At 44.8% G+C, this 19,198-nt stretch overlaps 1 protein-coding gene across 2 annotated transcripts in view; it reads right to left on the minus strand.

Annotated features, from left to right (window-relative positions):
• The window catches only part of Lhcgr (luteinizing hormone/choriogonadotropin receptor), a 50,161-nt gene extending 34,640 nt beyond the window's left edge, over positions 1-15,521 (minus strand). Inside the window, exon 1 of one of the 2 annotated variants that reach the window (XM_021218338.1) lies at positions 15,345-15,521. In XM_021218338.1, the coding sequence (XP_021073997.1) occupies positions 15,345-15,517 (173 nt within the window). In that variant the 5' untranslated portion in view covers positions 15,518-15,521. The remainder of the gene's footprint in view (positions 1-15,344) is intronic. The other variant, XM_029531507.1, reaches the window with a different exon arrangement.
• Positions 15,522-19,198: the final 3,677 nt, after the last annotated feature.

Here is a 19,198-nt window from a genome sequence, read left to right on the forward strand (position 1 = left end):
AGAGAGAGAGAGAGAGAGAGAGAGAGAGATGGGCTTTTGGACAGGGAAAGTGGAGGATAAGGTGTAGCTACAAGTGGCCCCTGGTTTAGATGGCGAATTCCACCAGGATTTGCCACCAGAGGATTTATATTTAATATGGCTACAAGATTAGGATTGTAGTTGTTGAACCCAGTGGTTGAATTACCCGTTGATTCTGAACTAAGTCTGTGTTGTGTTTTCCTTCATGCTGTGACTCAACTGGGTTCCAGAGAGAAAAGTATGCCTGCAAAGCGTGGGTTTGCAAGAAGTGCACCCCAAAGGCCGTGGGAATTCGGAAGAGTGGGGCTGCTGTGGTAGTGAGCTGCCAGTGGGAGCTTAGCGAGTTGGGTGGTGAGATTTTGGAGCTCTGGGTCACTAGATGAGAACAGGCTGACCATGTCTACCAGTGCCTGGCCGGTCCATCTGCTGGGGCCTGCTGGTGTAGCATGGATTACTTTTTAAAAATTCCCACTACAGATACAGGTAAGATACATCCTTGGGGAGATAGGCTTGGGGCTGTAGTTAGGAATTTTAAGTGTGGACCTCATGTGATGACCCTCAGCATAATAGAGTATACTTGCTCGTGACACAGGAGGGCCCATGAGAGTTCACCTTGCAGCACGGAGTATTCTCTGGGTGGATGACTGGGGCACCATGAGCTGTTGCTCACATTTCACATTTCAGTTTTACAGATTGTGACTTTTGGATTTTTGAAATGAATCAAAGATGCAGCGCAGGTGACACCTGGATTGTGATGGAACCCCACTTGCCTGTGCTGTACCAGTTATGGCAGGTTCTTTCCTGTGATGACAAGGGCTGCCCCAGTTTATCAGCCCCGGGAAGTTTTCTACTCATTAATGCAATCTGTGGGTCCCAAGGCACACGTGGGCTACAGCTGAAGCAGAAGAAGTGGTCTCAACTCCTCAGGGTTGGAAATGATGCCATTCCTACACCAAGGATCCTATAAATGACCACTTGTCCTGGTTAGTTTTACTGTCAACTTGAGTCATCTGGAGACGAAGAGCCACAGCTGAAGATCTGCCTCTATCATATGGGCATGAAGCCATGTCTGGAAGAGACTGTCTTGGTGAATGATTGATGAGGGGGGCCCAGCCTACTGTGGGCTGCACCACCCCTAGGAAGGGAGTCCTGTACTGTGTAGTGTAAGGGAGCCAGAGAGGGAACAAGCAAATCGTGTTCCTTCATGGTTTCTGCTCCAGGTCCCTGCCTGTCCTTCCTTCAGTGGGGACTGTTACCTTAAAGTGTAAGCTGAAATAAAACTTTCCCATCTCAAGTTGTTCTTTGAGAATGAAACTAGAACACTGGGATTCCAGTAAAGCCATGGTCACATTTGAAGTGGGACACAGCCACCTCTGGATGCAGAGTTGCCCCCTAGTGCCCACTTCCATGCCACTTTGGTGCTGGTTTTATCCAATTTCCTTATCCTGGAGTCAGTTTATTAACCTCAGATCCCACCTACCCCTGTTATCCCAATCATGAGAGGGAACACTGCTGCCCCAGGATAGCTCTCAGCTCTGTGGAGGATTTACTCAGTAGCTCATGCTCTTGAGTTCTGCTTGTCAAAGTAGGCCTCTGGGCACAGATGGGGGATTCTGTATTGGGCTGTATTCTGCGGTGGAGTTAGTTCTTTCAGTTAATGTTCTGATGGGTTGTCAAAATTCTCCTGTAAGACATGGGCTTATCTGCCACACCCATGGACATCCAACCTCATCCTAAGATTTCACCTCATTCTTGTGAGTCGTAGAGGAAGGCACCGCCCCTTTCTTATGGTGAGCATTCTAGAAGGACCATCCTATACCCAGAGTGCTCATGCTACACACTTTTAAAAAGCCTGACCTACTAACTGTACCCTGTTTTTACATAGCCTCAGTTGCTAAGCTCTGAGTGCATCATGTGGCAGAATTAAGCAACTGATAATTTCTGCCACTCAGATAAATCCAGTTCCCTTGAAGAAAACAAGGCAGTGTATTATGCCTTCCCTAGTCAATCTGACGTCTCTTGGGCCCTCAGAGATGGAGCTTCACTTCTTCTTCTTCTTCTTCTTCTTCTTCTTCTTCTTCTTCTTCTTCTTCTTCTTCTTCTTCTGTGTGTGTTTTTTGTTTTTTTTGCTTTGTTTCTCTCTCTCTCTCTCTCTCTCTCTCTCTCTCTCTCTCTCTCTCTCTCTCTCTCTCTCTCTTTTGGAGTTTAATTGCATAGACAGTCTGGGGAGGAGCTAGTTTGTCCAATTCGCCAGCTTGCTAGTCCGTTCTCAAAGTAAGGTTAGTTTGGAGAGCTTCAGGGGGGGCTCCAGTGCCCTGCCTTTAAGGAAGGAGATAGATTTAGAAATTCCTGGTTAAGAAAACCTATCAACTGAGATACATTTGAATTATCAAAAGGTCTTTGTTCTACAGAAGGATTCACTGCAGGGTTCCTTTAAATAGCAAACTCTCTAGGTGAATGGAAAAAATAGACTTCAATTGACAGTTTTTTTTTTTTTTAAAAAAGGCAGGTTCTGGTTACATAAAGCAAATGATAGCTGTAGGGTTCTCACCTCCCGGAGGTTCCTCAGAGCGCAAGCTGCTTCTCCAGGCAGCCCCACCTTCTGAGAGTCCTAGGCAGAGAGATGTCAGAGGGGGAGGCAGGCTCAAGGAGAAATCCAGCATTCATCTCAAGTCCCCAAAGCCTGGGGAGAGGTCTGGGTCATCTTTTGGGAGCTCTAACTGCTCCTTTTGCCCAGTGTGGAGCAGGAGCGAAATAATTTTATTATCCACCTTCTAACTGTGTAAGAATGCCACTCACATTATTCAGTCAAGATAGCTATAAACGCACATATATTTTTCTACAGACCATTAGCTTATGGCTAGAGCTGCAGCTTGAATTTTAAAAGAGAGAGCTCAGAGGTCAAAGCTTTTGATTTTTTTTAAAAAAAACCTTTCGTGCATAAAGTTGTTGAAAAGTGGGTGTGTGTATTTAAATTCGAAGAACACTAATGCTCTTGTGTTTATTAAATAAGGTTTTATTCTACCTTTAACAGACTCAGATTTCCCTGCTCTTTTCGGAGCATCTCAGTAATTACAACAAAGCTTGCTTTCATTTAGAGTGACATGGAAATAGTTTTTCTCCATTTAAGTGGTTTGCTTGTTTAACCTTCCTAAGGGACAGCACTGTTAGGGTGACGTCATCCCTGGGGATAGCTTCATTGTGGTCTCTAGGCTTTAGATTTTACCTGGAGCCAGTTGAGGCTTGCATGTTAACTCATCTTGAGGCATCAGCAGAGCACCTGCTGGTTAAGCTTTGCGTCAGGAAACCTTGGAGTGCCCCTGTGAACGATGGCCACACGATTACATCAGTGATCTGATGATTGCTGGAAACTTTTTGCCGTACTAGGTCTGTGAGTCAAAAGTGAGGGCCTCCTTACAGCTCATTTGTCTTAAGTTCTTACTGCACAAGGGCAAACTCGTGCTGGAAAAAGCACAATGACTTCTTGACGCACATGGCAATTCAAGAACTGATCTTAATTCTGGTCATCACATCTGTGGTTGGTGCAGTCCTCTGGAAGAGTCAAATTCCACAACTATACCATCTTTTGTTTTTCTTGTGAAAAATCTCACCATCTGAATAATAGCCATGGTGTTTTTGAGGGTACACTCACAGTCTTTAATTTGAAGGGGCAGCTGAATTCCTATTCTTCCTTGAAATCTTAGAGCACATGGGAGTGGGTTTCTCTCCTTTCTCTGTCCAGCTCTGGGTCAAGTGATTTCACTGCTTTTCCAAGCACATTCCTCCTTCTGTCTCTGAACACTTAGTTTCTGCTGGCTTCTGGAACTCTGCCTAGTCTCTTCTTCCAGTCTCTTTGTTCTCTAATCAACCAGGAGTGGTTGTTCTTTACTCTACATTGAACATGTTGGTGTGTCCTAGAAGGCTTTTTATCCATTGCACTTGGATTTCTTCATGCCCTGTCTATTTCTCTTCCTGACAACTCCCATTATACCATTCTAGTGCTCAAGTGTTTTCTGTGGTGGCCCTTGGCCAACTTAACTATTCGCAAATGCCTTAGACTGACTGTACTCATGTCTCAGTACTTCCTACTCTTTTCATACATAGATGTGTACCATTGTCCACTATGACATCCACTAGCCCACATGTGGCTGGCCCTCAATTGACTGGAAATGTGCGTGAATTTTAATGGCTTGCAAGTCTTAGAAACATAATAATCATTGAAGACTTGGAAGAAAAAAACTGTAAAATATCTCAATAAGTTTTGAATTGCTTGCTAATTGTGATGATAACGTTTTACATATACTAAATTGAATAGTTTATTAAAATTCACTCAGCCCTAGAAAACATCTTACATGTGGCTATTAGAAAAATTTAAATTATGCTGTGGTTCACATCTTCCCTCTGGATAGTGTTTACCTAGACAGATCTGATTGTTTGTCCTTCTTGAACCTCCTCATGTGTCCCTGACATCATCCACATTGCTTCTACCACCTGCCACATCTACATTCCACGTCACTGGCTAACGTCTACCCTTACTTATAGGTCTCTCTCAGACTGTGCACTCGAAGGAATGTGCCTTCCCTATGTAACTGTATATGCTTTCTCTAGTGAGCAGTGTGAAGTGCATGGGATTTGTATTGGAACCAAAGAACTCAGCTTCAAATGATAGCTTCGTTTCAGATTAACAGAATGCATATCACCTGTAAAATTCATAGTTTTGATATAAAATTTAAAATATCAGTATAGAAGGTAGGGGAAGAGATAATCAACATAAAGGATGTTTGAAAGTGCCTTCTAGAAACCTAGTACTTTATAAGCTTCCTAAACATATATGTATTCATATAAAAGAGTTTAATTCAAATGATCCTACACAGGAGAGATAAGTGGTGGTGGTTTGCATAAGAACAGTCCTCAGAGGCTTAGTCATCATGGAGTGTAATTATTTGAAAGGATTAGAAGGTTTAGTAGGTGTGGTCTTGTTGAAGTGGTTGGGCCTTTTTGGAGGAAGTGCACTACTGGGGGTAAGCATTGAGGTTTCAAAAACCCATGCATGGCCCAGTCTCTTTCTTGTCTCTTCATTTGATGATCAGTAACAGTCTCAGCTACTGCTCCAGTGCCTGCCTGCATGCTACCATGCTTTCTGCAGTGATCCCAATGTACTAACACTCTATAACTATAAGCAAGCCCCTGACTAAATGCTCTCTTTTCTAAGAGTTGCCTTGATCATGGTGTCTCTTCATAGCAATAGAACAGTGACTAATACAATGCTTTTCCCAGAAGCTATAGTTTGTTAAATGAAAAATCCAATACCAGGTGTGGCATACAACCCTCAAGTTGTTGGTCAGGGGTGTTATGAAGACTCCAAACCAATACAGGCTATTGTCACTACTCTTAGTTGCCCACAAAAGATCCTAATGTTGAAGATACCATATATTTTGGTTGTAGAACACGGGGAAATCAAGTTGGTGCTAATTGAGTAGATTTTCTTCCTGTTGGCTAGCTTTCATAGTACTGGAAGTTGTTATGTAGGCAGCTAGCTGTAAAAGAGAGTCATCAACATTCTTCCTTAGCTGTAAAATTTATGAATTACAATAATGACCAGTGTGGCAAAGTATGACACGGGCACAATAATGGCATGAATATTAGGGGGTAACCAACTGCTTTCTGGTATTTAAGGCCCACTACAGGAGGAAATGAATGTTTAGTTTGGCCAAGGACACATGATTGGGGATAATACCATTAGTTTCTTAAATTGACATAGTATTAAATGTCCTCACAAACTCCTATGTCTATGCCCATAGATAAGTGCAGCTCTTAGATCTTATCCGTAAAGTGTCTTTGTCTAATGGATGGTAGTTAATACAAACTCATGACTTACCAAAGGGCAAAGAATAAGTGTCACGGTATGCTCAGACAGAAATGGGACATCTGTATATGCCTGTGTCCCCCATCAAAGCTAAGGGACCCATTCGGAAGAGGGAGCAGAAGTACTGTAAGTACCAAAGGTTGGGGAGGACCATAGTGAAACAATGTCTTCTGGACATGACAAGGTTGCTATATTCATGAACTCATACCAGCTGTGATGGTCTGCACAAAAACTGCACACAGTCTAGCCAGTTGACATTGTAGAGTGGAGGAGGGAGGGCCATTAGACCCCTCTCCTGAGGTGCTACTGCCAGTTGATGGCTTCTGGAAGAGGGGGAATCAGTTTTCTTTAGCGGTGTGGTCCCTCCTGGGTTTATCACTTTCCAGTGGATGAGTATGGGGACAGTTCAAATTCAACTTGGTAGGTCTTTTTCTTTTTTAAAGGAGATAGGGAAGCTGGCAAGGAGCATGGGGAGGTGGGAATGAGCGGAGGTAGGGTGAATTTGATCAAGATACATATATACAATTCTCAATTAATAAAATATTATATTCAAAAATCTTATCTAATACTAATCCAACACTTAGCACAAGACAAGAACTCACATGTGCTTTTATTTACAGCTTCTTACAATGAAAGAATGAAGCTAGCTGGACCACACCTTGTGGCAACTTCTTGGCAGGGGCTAGTTTGGACAAGTTCTTCTATTTGTCCTGGGTCAATAAAGTCCTGTAAAATTCACATGCCTCATTCTTTCATTTGACTCTCTACTCGTTAGGGAGAAGATGACTGCGTGGGAGATGATGACCTCGTGGGAGAAGATGACCGTGTGGGAAAGCAGGCATCCCCACTTGGTACTGTTCTCTCAGAATCAGCTCTCACAAGCCCCACTTGATACCCTTTCAGGGAGATGACATAGAACAACTTTCTTTGAAATGTTTTGACTCTAGGGAGCCACTTTGAGAGTTCACATTTGCTCATTGATTTAAAAAATTCTAGTCAGTTGGAACTTCCCCAGTGGGAAATGTAGTTTGAGTGACTTCCCTCTAAGAGGGCCATTTCTAGAGCACCCAAGAAGTTTCTGAAATGTTCAAGGAGTTTATGAAATATTCTGTGAATGAAGATGTTAAGAAGATTCTGTAGATAATGGCTTTTCCAAGTTATTGTGCAACAACTATATTAAAAATATAAAGCCTCGGAGGAAAATGGTAAACACATCTAAGCCCTCACTCAAAATCCATTTAAAGTTTTCTAAAGATACACAGCAAAATAACTCAATGTGCCCTCTAAACTAGAATTCTTCCAGCAATAATATAACATGACAAAAGTAATTCTGGCAAATGAAACAACATGTTGAATTCTCCCCAGGGAATGTCTGTGTCATCTGTAATGGTTTCTCAAAAATATTTCTCAGAGGTAGGAAATATTATGTTGTTAGGGCAGCGACCTTGTAGATATGCTTCAGGAGGCCCCATCATTTATTACAAGCTTCTTGGTCCCAACACTTCAAAACATCTTTCCCCCTCATTTTCCTTGGAACTGAACATGTACATACCAGCTACAGTTGATATACCAAATACTGTTAATTAATATGAGGCTGGAAATGAAGTGCCTGAAGTTATGAAACTCAACGGGGCAAACTAGCCATTTGCCCAAGCTTCTTGTCCCTTTGGCTAAGAAAGATGGTTCCTACCTCTGAACTCCACCGTGTTTATGATCTTCATGTGGTTTGTGACCACCTGCATTTCCTTTAGTCATTTGAGCATTAGCCCTTTCTCTCAACTGACTGGAAGACTAAGGGTTCCTGCAGGACAGGCCTGGCATGTGACGCTGTGGCTCCTACCGTTCACTGTACAGATCCTGGGCGGTCAGCACGTCTGACCTGAATGTTTTCTGTGGTTAGCTAAAGCCTTGAGATGGGAAATAAGAAAAGAAAAGTACTCAAAGGGGCCTGGCTGTTCCATGGGGCAGCTGAGTCTGAAGTCAGCTTAGTCTTGGGGAGGAAGCTCAGGCTGGGCTGTTTGAATATTAGACACCAGATAATAATGAGCCTTTTTTTTTCTGTTGTTGGTTTTGGTGTTTTTGAGATAGGGTTTCCCTGTGTAGCCCTGGCTGTCCGGGAACTCACCCTGTAGACCAGCCTGGCCTCAAATTCAGAAATCTGCCTGCCTCTGCCTTAAAGGTGTGTGCCACCACTGCTCAGCTGAGCTCTGTTTTTTGAGGTTTTAACTCATTCATCTTCCAGGTTGAGTGGAAGCAGTAGCTCATTTTCCTTAATGAACATCTCCTAAGTACACAACTGTTCCAGTAGGCATCGCCATTAGATGGTAGGCCTTTGCTGTGCAGCTTTGGATCTGGGGTGTGGGTTGTTCAGTCTTCCTATACAGTCAGCTTGTTATGGTAAATACTTTGTCATAATGTGAAATCTTGATTTTCTAGCACTCTTGGCTATGCTGCCATGATAGCCCACTTTAGCCCAGAGCCCCACTCAGAGGCAAGAACCATCACATTCTCTTCATACAAGGCACATGGTTTTATTGTTAGGCCAAACCACAGTGAAAAATGAAAGAGGGCCTCTTTTAGAATCTAGACTGCCAGGACTATCATCTTGATCAATTCAGACCATGTAGGGGCTGTGGCAGATTCTGTTGTATCACACCAGAGCAACCCTGTCCCAGGGTGCACAGATGCACTGATGATAGTCATGAGAAACTGGGGACCCGGGCGTAAATGCAAGACATCAGAGTCAAGGGCAGCTGTAATAGCAGCAAAGGGTATGGCTATCCTTGTGCAAGTTGTTTTGTTTGTGAACTGGACTTTTCTGAATTTGGCTGAGGTTGTTATTAAATGGCTGTGGTTTGGGGCCATGTAGAGCAGCAATGGCTGTGGTTCGGGGCCATGTAGAGCAGTGGTGAGCAGTTTGCTGCCTGGGAGGAGTCTCATCTCCCAGTAGTGTGGAAGCAGAGCTAGAATGGAATTCCTTTAGTTTTCTTCTAAAAAAAAATCTGGGAGGAAATTTGCTAATCTTCATTAAAATCTGCATTTTTTCCTCAACCAAGAGAAAGTACTGGCACGGAGAGCAACCCTTTAGTCTGAAGTGAACAAGAAGGCTTCTCTCTATGGTCCTGACTCAACTGCCAACCCTCATGGACAACCAGAGTTACACATGGTCAAGGCATCTTGGCTGCCACTCTGGGAGATGGCATTTTGGAAAGAGTTTTTTGTTACTTTACTTTAAGAAATGGAGGCTGTGGCTGGAGAGATGAATTGATATTTAAGACCAATTGCTGCTCTTGCAGAGGACCCAAGTGTGATTCCCAGCATCCTCGCAGCCAACCATCTGCAATCCCAGTTCTAGTGATCTGATACTTTCTTCTGGCTTCATTGGGTACCAGACACTTGTGTGACACACACACACACACACACACACACACACACAAACACTCATATATACAGAATCAAAATTATTTTTTTAAAAAATGTTTACTTAAATCCCCCCTCTGCGTGTGCACACATGTGTCTGAGTTTATATGCACTATGTGCATGCAAGTGCTCACAGAGGCCAGAGGTGTCAGAACTCCTGGAACTGGAATTATAGACAGTTGTAAGCTCCCTGTTATGGGTTCTAGGAAGCAAACTTGGCTCCTCTGCAAGAGCAGTATGTGCTGTAAGCTGTGGGTCACCTCTTCAGTCCCAAAATAAATAATGTAAAAAATAAAAACTAAACGAAAGCTGACTAATGGGCTTGAGAAGCAGAGATGAACGATCAGAGCAGAAATGAGCACTGAATTCACAGATTTGGGGGTTAAACAGTGAGAACCCTAGACAGCCCAAGGAATGGTTGATTTCTACTGAGGATCTACTCCCCAAGCCAAAGAGATCCATTCTGGATTCCATGTATTCATTGAGATTTTAGGAGCTGTTTGTGTTTTAGTGTCCTGCTGGGGTAATTTAAAAAAAAACAGAGCATGGTGTTCACATAGCTTGGGACAAGGAGACCATTTCTCAGCTAATCAGAGTTGCCTTCCAAGCCTGGTTCGACAGGCTGTCAGAAGAGAAGACTTCTGCAGGAAGCCCGAGTTATTACTGGAGCTTGGAAGGCTTTCTCTTCTGTTCTGTGAACACTTTCATGTGACATGGTGGCTGGCGTTCCCTGATTTGGGAACCTATATGTCCCAACTGACTTGCCTGATTTTATTAATTTTGTTTTCAATGGCTCCTGGGATAGGGACAAATGACTAGAACAACTTAGATGGGTATAGTCGGACAAATAGATTGTAGCCCTCTCACCCCTTGTTTGATTGACTGGTTGACTGACCCATTGCAGAGTGTGCCCCTGGTTCTCAGGTTCTCACGCCTCCTGCCAGGCAAGTGCTGTCACTGACTTAAGTTCCCAGCCTGACCTTGATTCTCTGGAGATGCAGCTGTTATTTACCATTCAAAGGACAAACTGAAAGCCAGCAGATGGCAGGGTCTGGATGCTAACACAACACAAAGATACAAAGGGCTCCCTTGACTGCCCACGGAACCATTACAGCCCCTGTTGTTGAGTAGCTGGAGATTTAGAAAGTGATGTCCAGCAGAGGACCGAGTTACCACGCGCACTCCCTTCTTGTGTTGGTTTGTTGTTCTAGTCAGCTACAGCTGCTATCTCAGGCTGGCTTTGCACTCACTATGCAAACAAGACAGACCTTGAATTCCTGCACATAAGGCAATTCTCCTGCCTGAGGCTTCCTGAGTGCTGGGATTAGAGACACGCACTGCCACACCCAGCCTGTCTACTCAATTCAATCATCTATAGCTCCTTATTGATCATCATAATGCCTATGAAATGCTGGGGACCCTAAGTTCAATCAGACTTTCTCAAATGGTTCTCAGTTCAGCACATTGGTTGGAAATCAAAAGCAGATGGAAGCTTTGGCCTCCGAAGGCATCTTTACTTCGGCTTGTCGCACTTTGGGAAAGCTCTTCTAGAGTCTAGGGCACAGTGGTCAGGAATGCTGGTCAACAGTCCACAACAAACCACTGCTTCCCCCTGGCGTCAAGGTTCAAACATCTGCTGCACTAGAGAAGGCACACTTAAACAAATGATAAAATATGGAAGAAAGATGTGATTACGGGCTATCAAGTCAAGTATGGGGAGAGGCCAGGGCAGGATATGTGTGTGTGTGTGTGTGTGTGTGTGTGTGTGTGTGTGTGTGTGTGAAGCATGGTGAATGCTTCAAGGAGAGTGGATTCCTAATCACGTTCTGCACTTACCTCTTTGCATGTGAGTACCAAACAACGACTTGAATTAGTCAACTGTTCAACTTTTTGTACTGTTCTCTGGGTACTTAATCAAAGATTTCCAATGACTTTCCATCTTCCCTTAATTTTATTTTATTTTTTTCTCCACAGGATCTGAGTGGGAGAACTCATTCAGTTTTGTTCTTTGCTTTCAGCCTGGCTCCTCTGGTGGAACTTGCAATCCCTGCACATTTTGTTCTTTATTTCAAGGTTCAGCTTCCTCCCCCTTAGCCTACAAAGTTTTCCTCTGGAGAACTCAGTCTCTCGTGATTCACTGGATCTCTAAAATTCCTTAGAGCCTTATGCTCTCTCTCAACTTTTACACTGGGTGAGTCTCCTGGGTAAATTTCTCCCTTGATTGATTCCTCAGACCAGATCAGACCACATGTGTCTGTTGTCACTGCTCTGATGCTGCACTAGACCTTACCCCCTGCAGTGACAAGAGAGAGACAAGCTCTCAGCAGTGTTCCAGGCACACTGCACTGCTGGGTTCCCATGGTTTCTCCTTACAGAGTCTCTAGATTGTGCCACAAGTGAACATCTAGAAGCTTAATCTCTGTTAAGTAGGCACAACATGCAAAAAAAATAAATTGCTACAATTATTATTAGCATTTTCTTACTTGCAGGTTTTTCAGAAGCTGTTTCCATATCAAGTAAATCAACCTTTCTGTTGTCATAGAGACAAAGATCTTAATATAACTACATGCAAGGTGAGATTTCTCCCCCCACTCCTTACCAGTTGCCTAGAGCTAATCAGAAGAAAGGAAAAGGGAAATTTAAATCCTTTTTTCTATTCACTGCCCCCTCCCACTAAAACCAATGAAAATGTGGGAGGCTGTTCCTTGTGTCACAGTTTAGGTTTTAAACACTTATATCTTTAATGAGAAATGGAAGGGGAGGAAAAATACGAACAATTTGAACAATGCCGCTTTGAAAAATTGCCAGCATCGCATTGTCAGTGATAAGCAATTATCACTCATGCAGTTCTTGTTCTTTGTAAACCAAACAGTGAACTTCAGACAAAGGTCGCAGAAGGCACAGTTTTCAGCATCTGACATGTTTGAAGCTTGATTGTATCTACTGAGGGCTGCTGATGAATTCTCAGGTGCTCAGAGATCCTCCCTCTAACCTCCACAGCCTGGATGCCCCGCCCCTCCCTCTGCCAAGTCTAACCCTGCCATACACATTCATGTCAGACCACAGCTCCCTTAGGTTTATTTACTTCTGGTCATTCATTATTCATTTCTCTGCCTTGTGATAGTTTTTCCATTGCTTTATCCACTTATTCATTTCTCATCACAGATGATAAGTCTATGATAGGGATGTCAGTCTGTGGCCTTCTACTTGCCCATCCTTTGCTTCAACATTGACTTACACGCTGACCTACTCACCTCTGTTTTTTTTTCTTTTTTTTTTTTTTTAAGATTTATTTATTTATTATATGTAAGTACACTATAGCTGTCTTCAGACACTCCAGAAGAGGGAGTCAGATCTTGTTAAGGATGGTTGTGAGCCACCATGTGGTTGCTGGGATCTGAACTCTGCACCTTCGGAAGAGCAGTCGGGTGCTCTTACCCGCTGAGCCATCTCACCAGCCCTCACCTCTGTTTTCAACACACAGACCACCCTGATCCTAAGACTAACTCTTCCTGTGAGTGCTTAGACTTCTGCTTGCCTTCTACTTCCGTTGAGAGCTGACTCTAACAAACATGTTCCCCCCATCCCTGGTGTCCTCTGCTTGTCATTCTCTATGAAATCCTTCCTCTATTCTTTTATTTATTTATTTATTTTAAGAAAACCAAACCAAACCAAACCAAAACCATCCATTATCCTGATTGGTTCCCATCTGTCTCTGAGTTTGGGCTTTTTCATTTTATGCTTCCCTTCTCTAATAAGTAGGCATAGGTATGGAAGGGTGGTGGAGAAGGGCACGTGTAGCTGGAGGAAGTTTTTGTCACCATGAACAACAATGCAGTGGTTCCCATTGATTTCTCAGTGTTCCCTAGGATTTCTCAGCATTTCTGATTCAGTGTGATGGGCAGAGCCTGAGCTCCAAGTCTAGCCCCGATGCTCCTGTTGTTGGCAGAAATCCACACTTGGAGAAACATTGTTTCTAAATGACGGCCTTCCTATCATTTCATGTGCGACTCTGTTTTTACATGGATGTTGGGTTCTCGGTGTTGTTCCTACAATGGCTCTGCCTTTAGCTAGCTCTGATCTGAAGGACGAGACCACACTTCAGACGTCTGATGTCAGGAAGCGTGATCTTGTAAGAATTGCCGTGCGTGATGTGGGCCTTTCTAAATGTCTAGGAGGGGATGGTCTCGGTGATGCATGCTAAGGCACTGCCTCTCGAGGACGCTGAGGGTTCTCCTGGATGGTGAAGGGCTTCCAAGCCTTCAGAACCAACTCCTAAGAACCAGAATAGCTAGCTGTAATTTTATTGCTCCCTTCTCCCACCCAGCCATAGCGAGCACTACAACCATTTTGAAGCCTTGTTTAAACCGTGCCTTAGGGCAATGAAGTATTGTCTTGTAGTTTCACTTTAGCTTTCTTCAGGAAAGGGGCCTGTCAGGGGTTTCCTCCTGATCGGTATCCAAGGGGCTAGAACTTGGCTCATCTAACTCTTCTTCCTTGGCTATAGGCACTTTCCAGCCAGTACCAAAGTTAAAGATGTTGGGGGCAGTTTTTTTTTTTTTTTTTTTTTTTTTAATTTTTTTTTTTTTTTTTTTTTTAATTAAAGGAAAAGTAATTTTCTTAGAAAGACAAGCAACTGCAGCAAGGTAGTGAATAACATTTCCCTTGGCAACATAATAGGTGAGGGACCTGGAGCAAGCGATTCCATTTAGTCTACTAGATCTTAGATCTCAGAGTCCACTAAAGCTCCAGGCATGCAAGGAGGGCTGTTAGCAACACAATCACACACAAGAGCAACACAGAAGGTTTTGTCACACAAGTGCAAGGCCAGAACTTGGGAGGCAGGTTCCACGGATTTGCTGATTGATTGAAACAAATTCTATCAGCGTGGTCATTGCCTTTAGGGAGTAGAACTGACAAGATAATTAATGGAAGCTAATTAATAGAAAGCCCTCAACCCTTAACTGTTTCTCTCACCCACAGCTATTCCTAGAAGGCCATTAACTTGCCCACAGGGAACAGACCAAGTACTCAGGGAAGGTAAATTCCTCCAAGAAGCTGTCACAGACAGGCTGCTGGCCTCCCAAGGGGAAATATTACCGGATCAGATAAAGCGCAGGGCAGATCTCCACCGGCCAGGGGCATTTGTGGTACCTCCCGCTTCCTTTGGTTTTTATTGAGATTTCAGTCATGTAACTTGAAAGTCATCGTTTCAAACGCACAATGCCATGGTTTTAGTTTCCTTACGTGAAACCATTACTTCAATCCAATTTTAGAAAAAAATCCATCACTCTTAACCTTACCACGGTTAGCAGACACCCACTGCTGCCTACCCATCCTCATGCCCAGGAGGCTACTAACCTACCCGCCATCCCTCCATCTGGCCATCTGGCAATTTCCATAAATCAGGACCCACTCAACCTGAGGAACCCTTTTCAACATGGAAGGAGTTGGTATCTTAGCACAACCCGCTTCCTCTGGCCTTTAACCCACGGCTTCAGGAAGCAGTGGCCTTTCCCTGCGTGCAGATGCTTGCTGAGCCTTTATCACGTCTGTGAGTGTAACCTGGAGCCAGATAACAGGCATTTCTTCCACTGCTTAGCTAGCCAGGCCGAGGCAAATACATCGCTGCAGACACTTAGAGCTCACCCGGTGGCTGGAGGTTATTCCTGCTGACAAATTAGGCCCTGAGTACTTTGCTCTTAGACATCACAGCACAGAGCCCACGGCAGCCTTCATAGACCTGGCTGGCCAAAGCACAGAGCCACTTAGTGAAGGAGGGGTACCCAGTTCACCAAAGGTGCAGAGGGAAGCTTCCTGAGGTTTGGGGGCAGTTTAAAGTCACCTGCCTCAGTCTCCCCCATGGGGGAAGTGCAGGTCTGGGCTGTACTGGAGTAGCAAAGACAGCCCGAAGCTCTGGGTCCTCATCACTGGGAAGGAGTGAGAAGTTGACCAGGGTCCAGCCTTAAGTCCTGCTTCCCAGCAAAGGGGCCCAACATCGAGTAACAAAAGGCAGGGACCTGGGGCGCCCTGTACTCACAGTCGGGCGAGGCCGGCTCGAGGGCCAGGGCAGCGCAGGGCACCATCCGGCGCGCAGTCGCAGGGCTCAGGGCAGCGCGACCCTGACAGCTCTGGAGACTGCAGCTGTGACTGCTTCAGCACCAGCATTGCCAGCACCAGCAGCTGTCTCAGAGCCGGGACCCGCCGCCCCATGGCCTGCCAGCCTGAGTGTGAGCTCCGGTGGCTGGGCCAGTATGCTGGACCGCATGGGGGGGGGCCGCCCATACCCTCTGCCCGCCCCTCGGCCTGCCTTCCCACCCAGCGGCCCCCGCCCGCTCCAGCCCTCCCCTCCCACCGCCTGTCCCTGCTCTCCTTGACCTGGGACTGTGGCCAGCCACCCCATTGCTTTTTCCCTTGTCCTCTGCTCTAAGCTTGCAAATGAACTGAGGGTTAGAATATAGAGTCAATGTGTGGTAAGCCCCTAGAGTGAGGCTTTGAACTCTGCTCTGCCGTGGTCCCCGTGAAACCTGTCCTGGTTCTATGAGACTTCTCTGTCCGTATCCACATCAGAAGAGCGAAAGTGCCAGGCCCGCTGTGTCATAGCTCTAGGCTCTGCTCCTCCACACTTGACAAGTAATCTCTCCACTCTCTCTCTGCTTCTCTTGGTTGTAGCTGTTCTCCTCAGCACAGCGATTTGGGTCTGTCCTATATATCCCCACGGCACTGTGAGGCCCTTGAGAGCAAAGGTCAGTTTGGATTCACTTTGTATTCTTTCTTTAGTTAACAAAGGCTTGCTATGTGAGTGGGTGAAATGGCCTCAATGGGTGTCCACCGGGCTTTAAGACTGTGATAGATGCCTTGCCACACATCATGTCTAAGCATCACACCAGACTCTCGGGGCCTTTGCAGCAGGAACTTAATACCCGACAAGGTATACAGCTACAGCCCTGAGCCAGGGAGGGAAATATAGCTACAGCCCTGAACTGGAGAACTACAGTTCGCCTTACACTTGGAGCAAAAGCCAAGCAAGCCAGGCAGAACAGGAAGATGACCCCAAAACGCTGGGAGTTTCACCTCAATGTCACTCTAGGACATCAGAGATGTGACTAGTTGTGCCACATGCAGCGCCACTCCTGTAGGCAGGAGAGAAGCCTATAGCTTTAGGTCATAGGCACCTGGGCCCTGGTCCTCAGATGGGTTGAAAACTGGAATGTAAAGGCTCATCCGGGGCATGAAAGGCCTCTGAAACTGATGGAGAGTAGGCTGGGAAGGGAAATGTGCTTTTGGTCACGCTGTAGGGATGTGAATGAGATGATGTCACCTGCCTTGCTTCACGTGTGCATTAGAGATGATTAAACTGCAGAGAACAACAGAGAGAAGAAACGGGGTGGGTGGACTCTGATGGACTGATCATCTTCATCCTTGGGATGACCGTTCTGTGTGAACGGGGTCACACCACATCCCATCTTCAACCCTGGACTTCCCAAGTAATACACTACTACATGGACTGCTTTGCTTAAGCTTGTTGGAGCAACCCCAAATCCTCTCTTCTCCCCATGAGCCTCGTGGTGGGCTCTATTTAAGATCTACTTTGACCCCCCTTTTACCAGATGGCAGGGAAACAGTTCCTTAGTTCTTATCTCTGCTGTGGCACTCATCATCCCCGTAAACTGCTCCTCATTGAGTTACAAGTTTTCCTCATTATGGGAAAGTTGAGTGGGTGAGTGAATGAATGGGTCTGTGAACAAAAACGTGGCTCTGAGGACCATGTTATCCTGTTTTAGGGAAGCCACATTTTAGAAAACAATTCAACAAACATTCTTTTTGATTTCAGATGAGGCTTTCTAGCAAAACTGCGACCTTGGTTTAGGAGTTTGGTTTCAAGCCAAAATATTAGATAAACCCAACAAGAGAAGAAGCAGCTCTCTGAAGTGTCGATAAAAGTGAACAGGGAAAGAGGACTTGACTTAAAAAAAAAAATCGGATGTGGAATCAAAGAGTGGACTCCGTGAGACAGTTTTCTGCTTGCTAATCAACAGTATTTACGGGAAAGGTATCAAAACTCCAGACATTTGGGAAATTTTAGTTTAAAAAGTTAAAATGACTTTCTTTATCATGGGATTTCTTGGTACTGTATGTTAAAAACATGAGCATTCACAGAAGGAATGGTGATATTCCCACACTCTGGGAGAACCGATTTGAGAATATGAAAGAAATGGATTTATTCAGATTTTTTTTTAACACCTTGGCCTGGGAGATGGCAGCATTAACATGTGTATGGCACCCGGGTGTGGACTTGGCGCTGACAGGAAGGTCCTTTGGGGCCTCCTTCCTTCCATTCCTCAGGGTCGGCATATTCCTTCATTATTAATGTTTTATCTTGCCCTTTCCAGGCTCCTTTTTGAAAATGAAACTATACTATGGAACTGGAGCAATTGGAGACAATAATAGCTTCATGTGAACGGTTTACCTTTTGAGGACCTGCTGGCCATGGGAGGCCACTAGAGTCAATCCCAGGGGAAGGGAGCCATCTTTACTGCAAGCTTCATCTCATTCATCACAGAGGCGCCAGAAAGCCCTACCTACAGCATGCTCAGATGGATTCAGAATAACATTTGTGGGAAGTGAAAAAAAAAAAAAAAAAAAAAAGCATTTCTTTCTGCCATTGAGCAGGGTGTGGCGCCCTTTCTTTCACCCTCTTCTTCTCATCCTTTAGGGACTGCTTGGTTCATGCCAGCATCTCTCTGCCTGCCGTTGCTAAAATTGATCCCTTTGAGTTATATTTTCTGGACATCTTGTGCAATGTAGACAGAGGCCCCCTATTTCCTGGGGCTTGGAAGGCTCTTTTTTTTTTTTTTTTTTTTTTTTTTTTTTTTTTTTTTAAATCAAAGGGTGGGTGTCCCTTCAATAAGTTGAGAATAGCACATGGTCCTGTGTTGCAGACTTAAGGCTGACTGACTGCAAGCAGAACTCTTGAGTTCTTAGCAAAAAAGAGAATTCAGTGGAAGCTTCTTGGCAGCAGTGCTGAGCGTGGTCATGAGGGACCGAAGTGACTAGGGATGTTATGTGGCAACGCAGAGCTCAGGTGCCACGTGCCTGGAGAGAGAGAGAGAGAGAGACAGAGCCAAGAGGTGTATGGACTGCCCTGGTCAGAACAGAAGAAATCCTGAAATGAGGGAAAGGAACTTGAGACTCCTTATGGTCCTCAGAAGCAAGGACTATAGGACTTCACATATGGTCCTCGTCAGTCTTTTTACAACCACCGTGGAGATGCTCCTTGAGTTGGGGGTACCTACTGTGTGAGAATTTATGCCTGATATTTGACCTCCATCTAGGAAACGTGCACCTTAAAGGTCTCAGGTGATTTTTTTTTTTAGCACGGTAAGAGGTTGCCTTCTATAAAAATACTTCATTGGAGCGGTGGGAGGGACCCACGGAGAAGGGAAACAGACTGAAGACAGCATCCAGAGAACTGCAGGGGAAGTGAAGCACACAGGGAGAATGAGACACAGTCAGGGACTTAGAACATCCACTTAAGGAACAGAAGAAGCAGTAGGCAAAACCTAAGGGTGGGTTCATCCCACTCTAAGTGCAAGACGTGAAAATCAAAGAAAACCTTTTATATGACTTTGCTCCTAAACTAACCATGAAAAGAGTCATGGGTTCCACTAAGAGTTAGGAGAGGCAAGGGGTTCCAGACTTGAGGAATTTCTAGGGAAAATGTTTGATTTATACAGGCTTTCAAGCAATAGAGATGTACTCAGCCCATACTTTCCCCATTTTCTGTAAAACCCTAAGTCCTTTTGGACCTTCTAGTCAAATTAGCCCAATGCTTATTAGTATTTCTTTGTGTTGCCCTTTTAGGTTGTATTCCTATAGCAGCAACTGATACTT

Source organism: Mus pahari, chromosome 18 (genome assembly GCF_900095145.1).
Source record: "Mus pahari chromosome 18, PAHARI_EIJ_v1.1, whole genome shotgun sequence".
Taxonomy (NCBI): domain Eukaryota; kingdom Metazoa; phylum Chordata; class Mammalia; order Rodentia; family Muridae; genus Mus; species Mus pahari.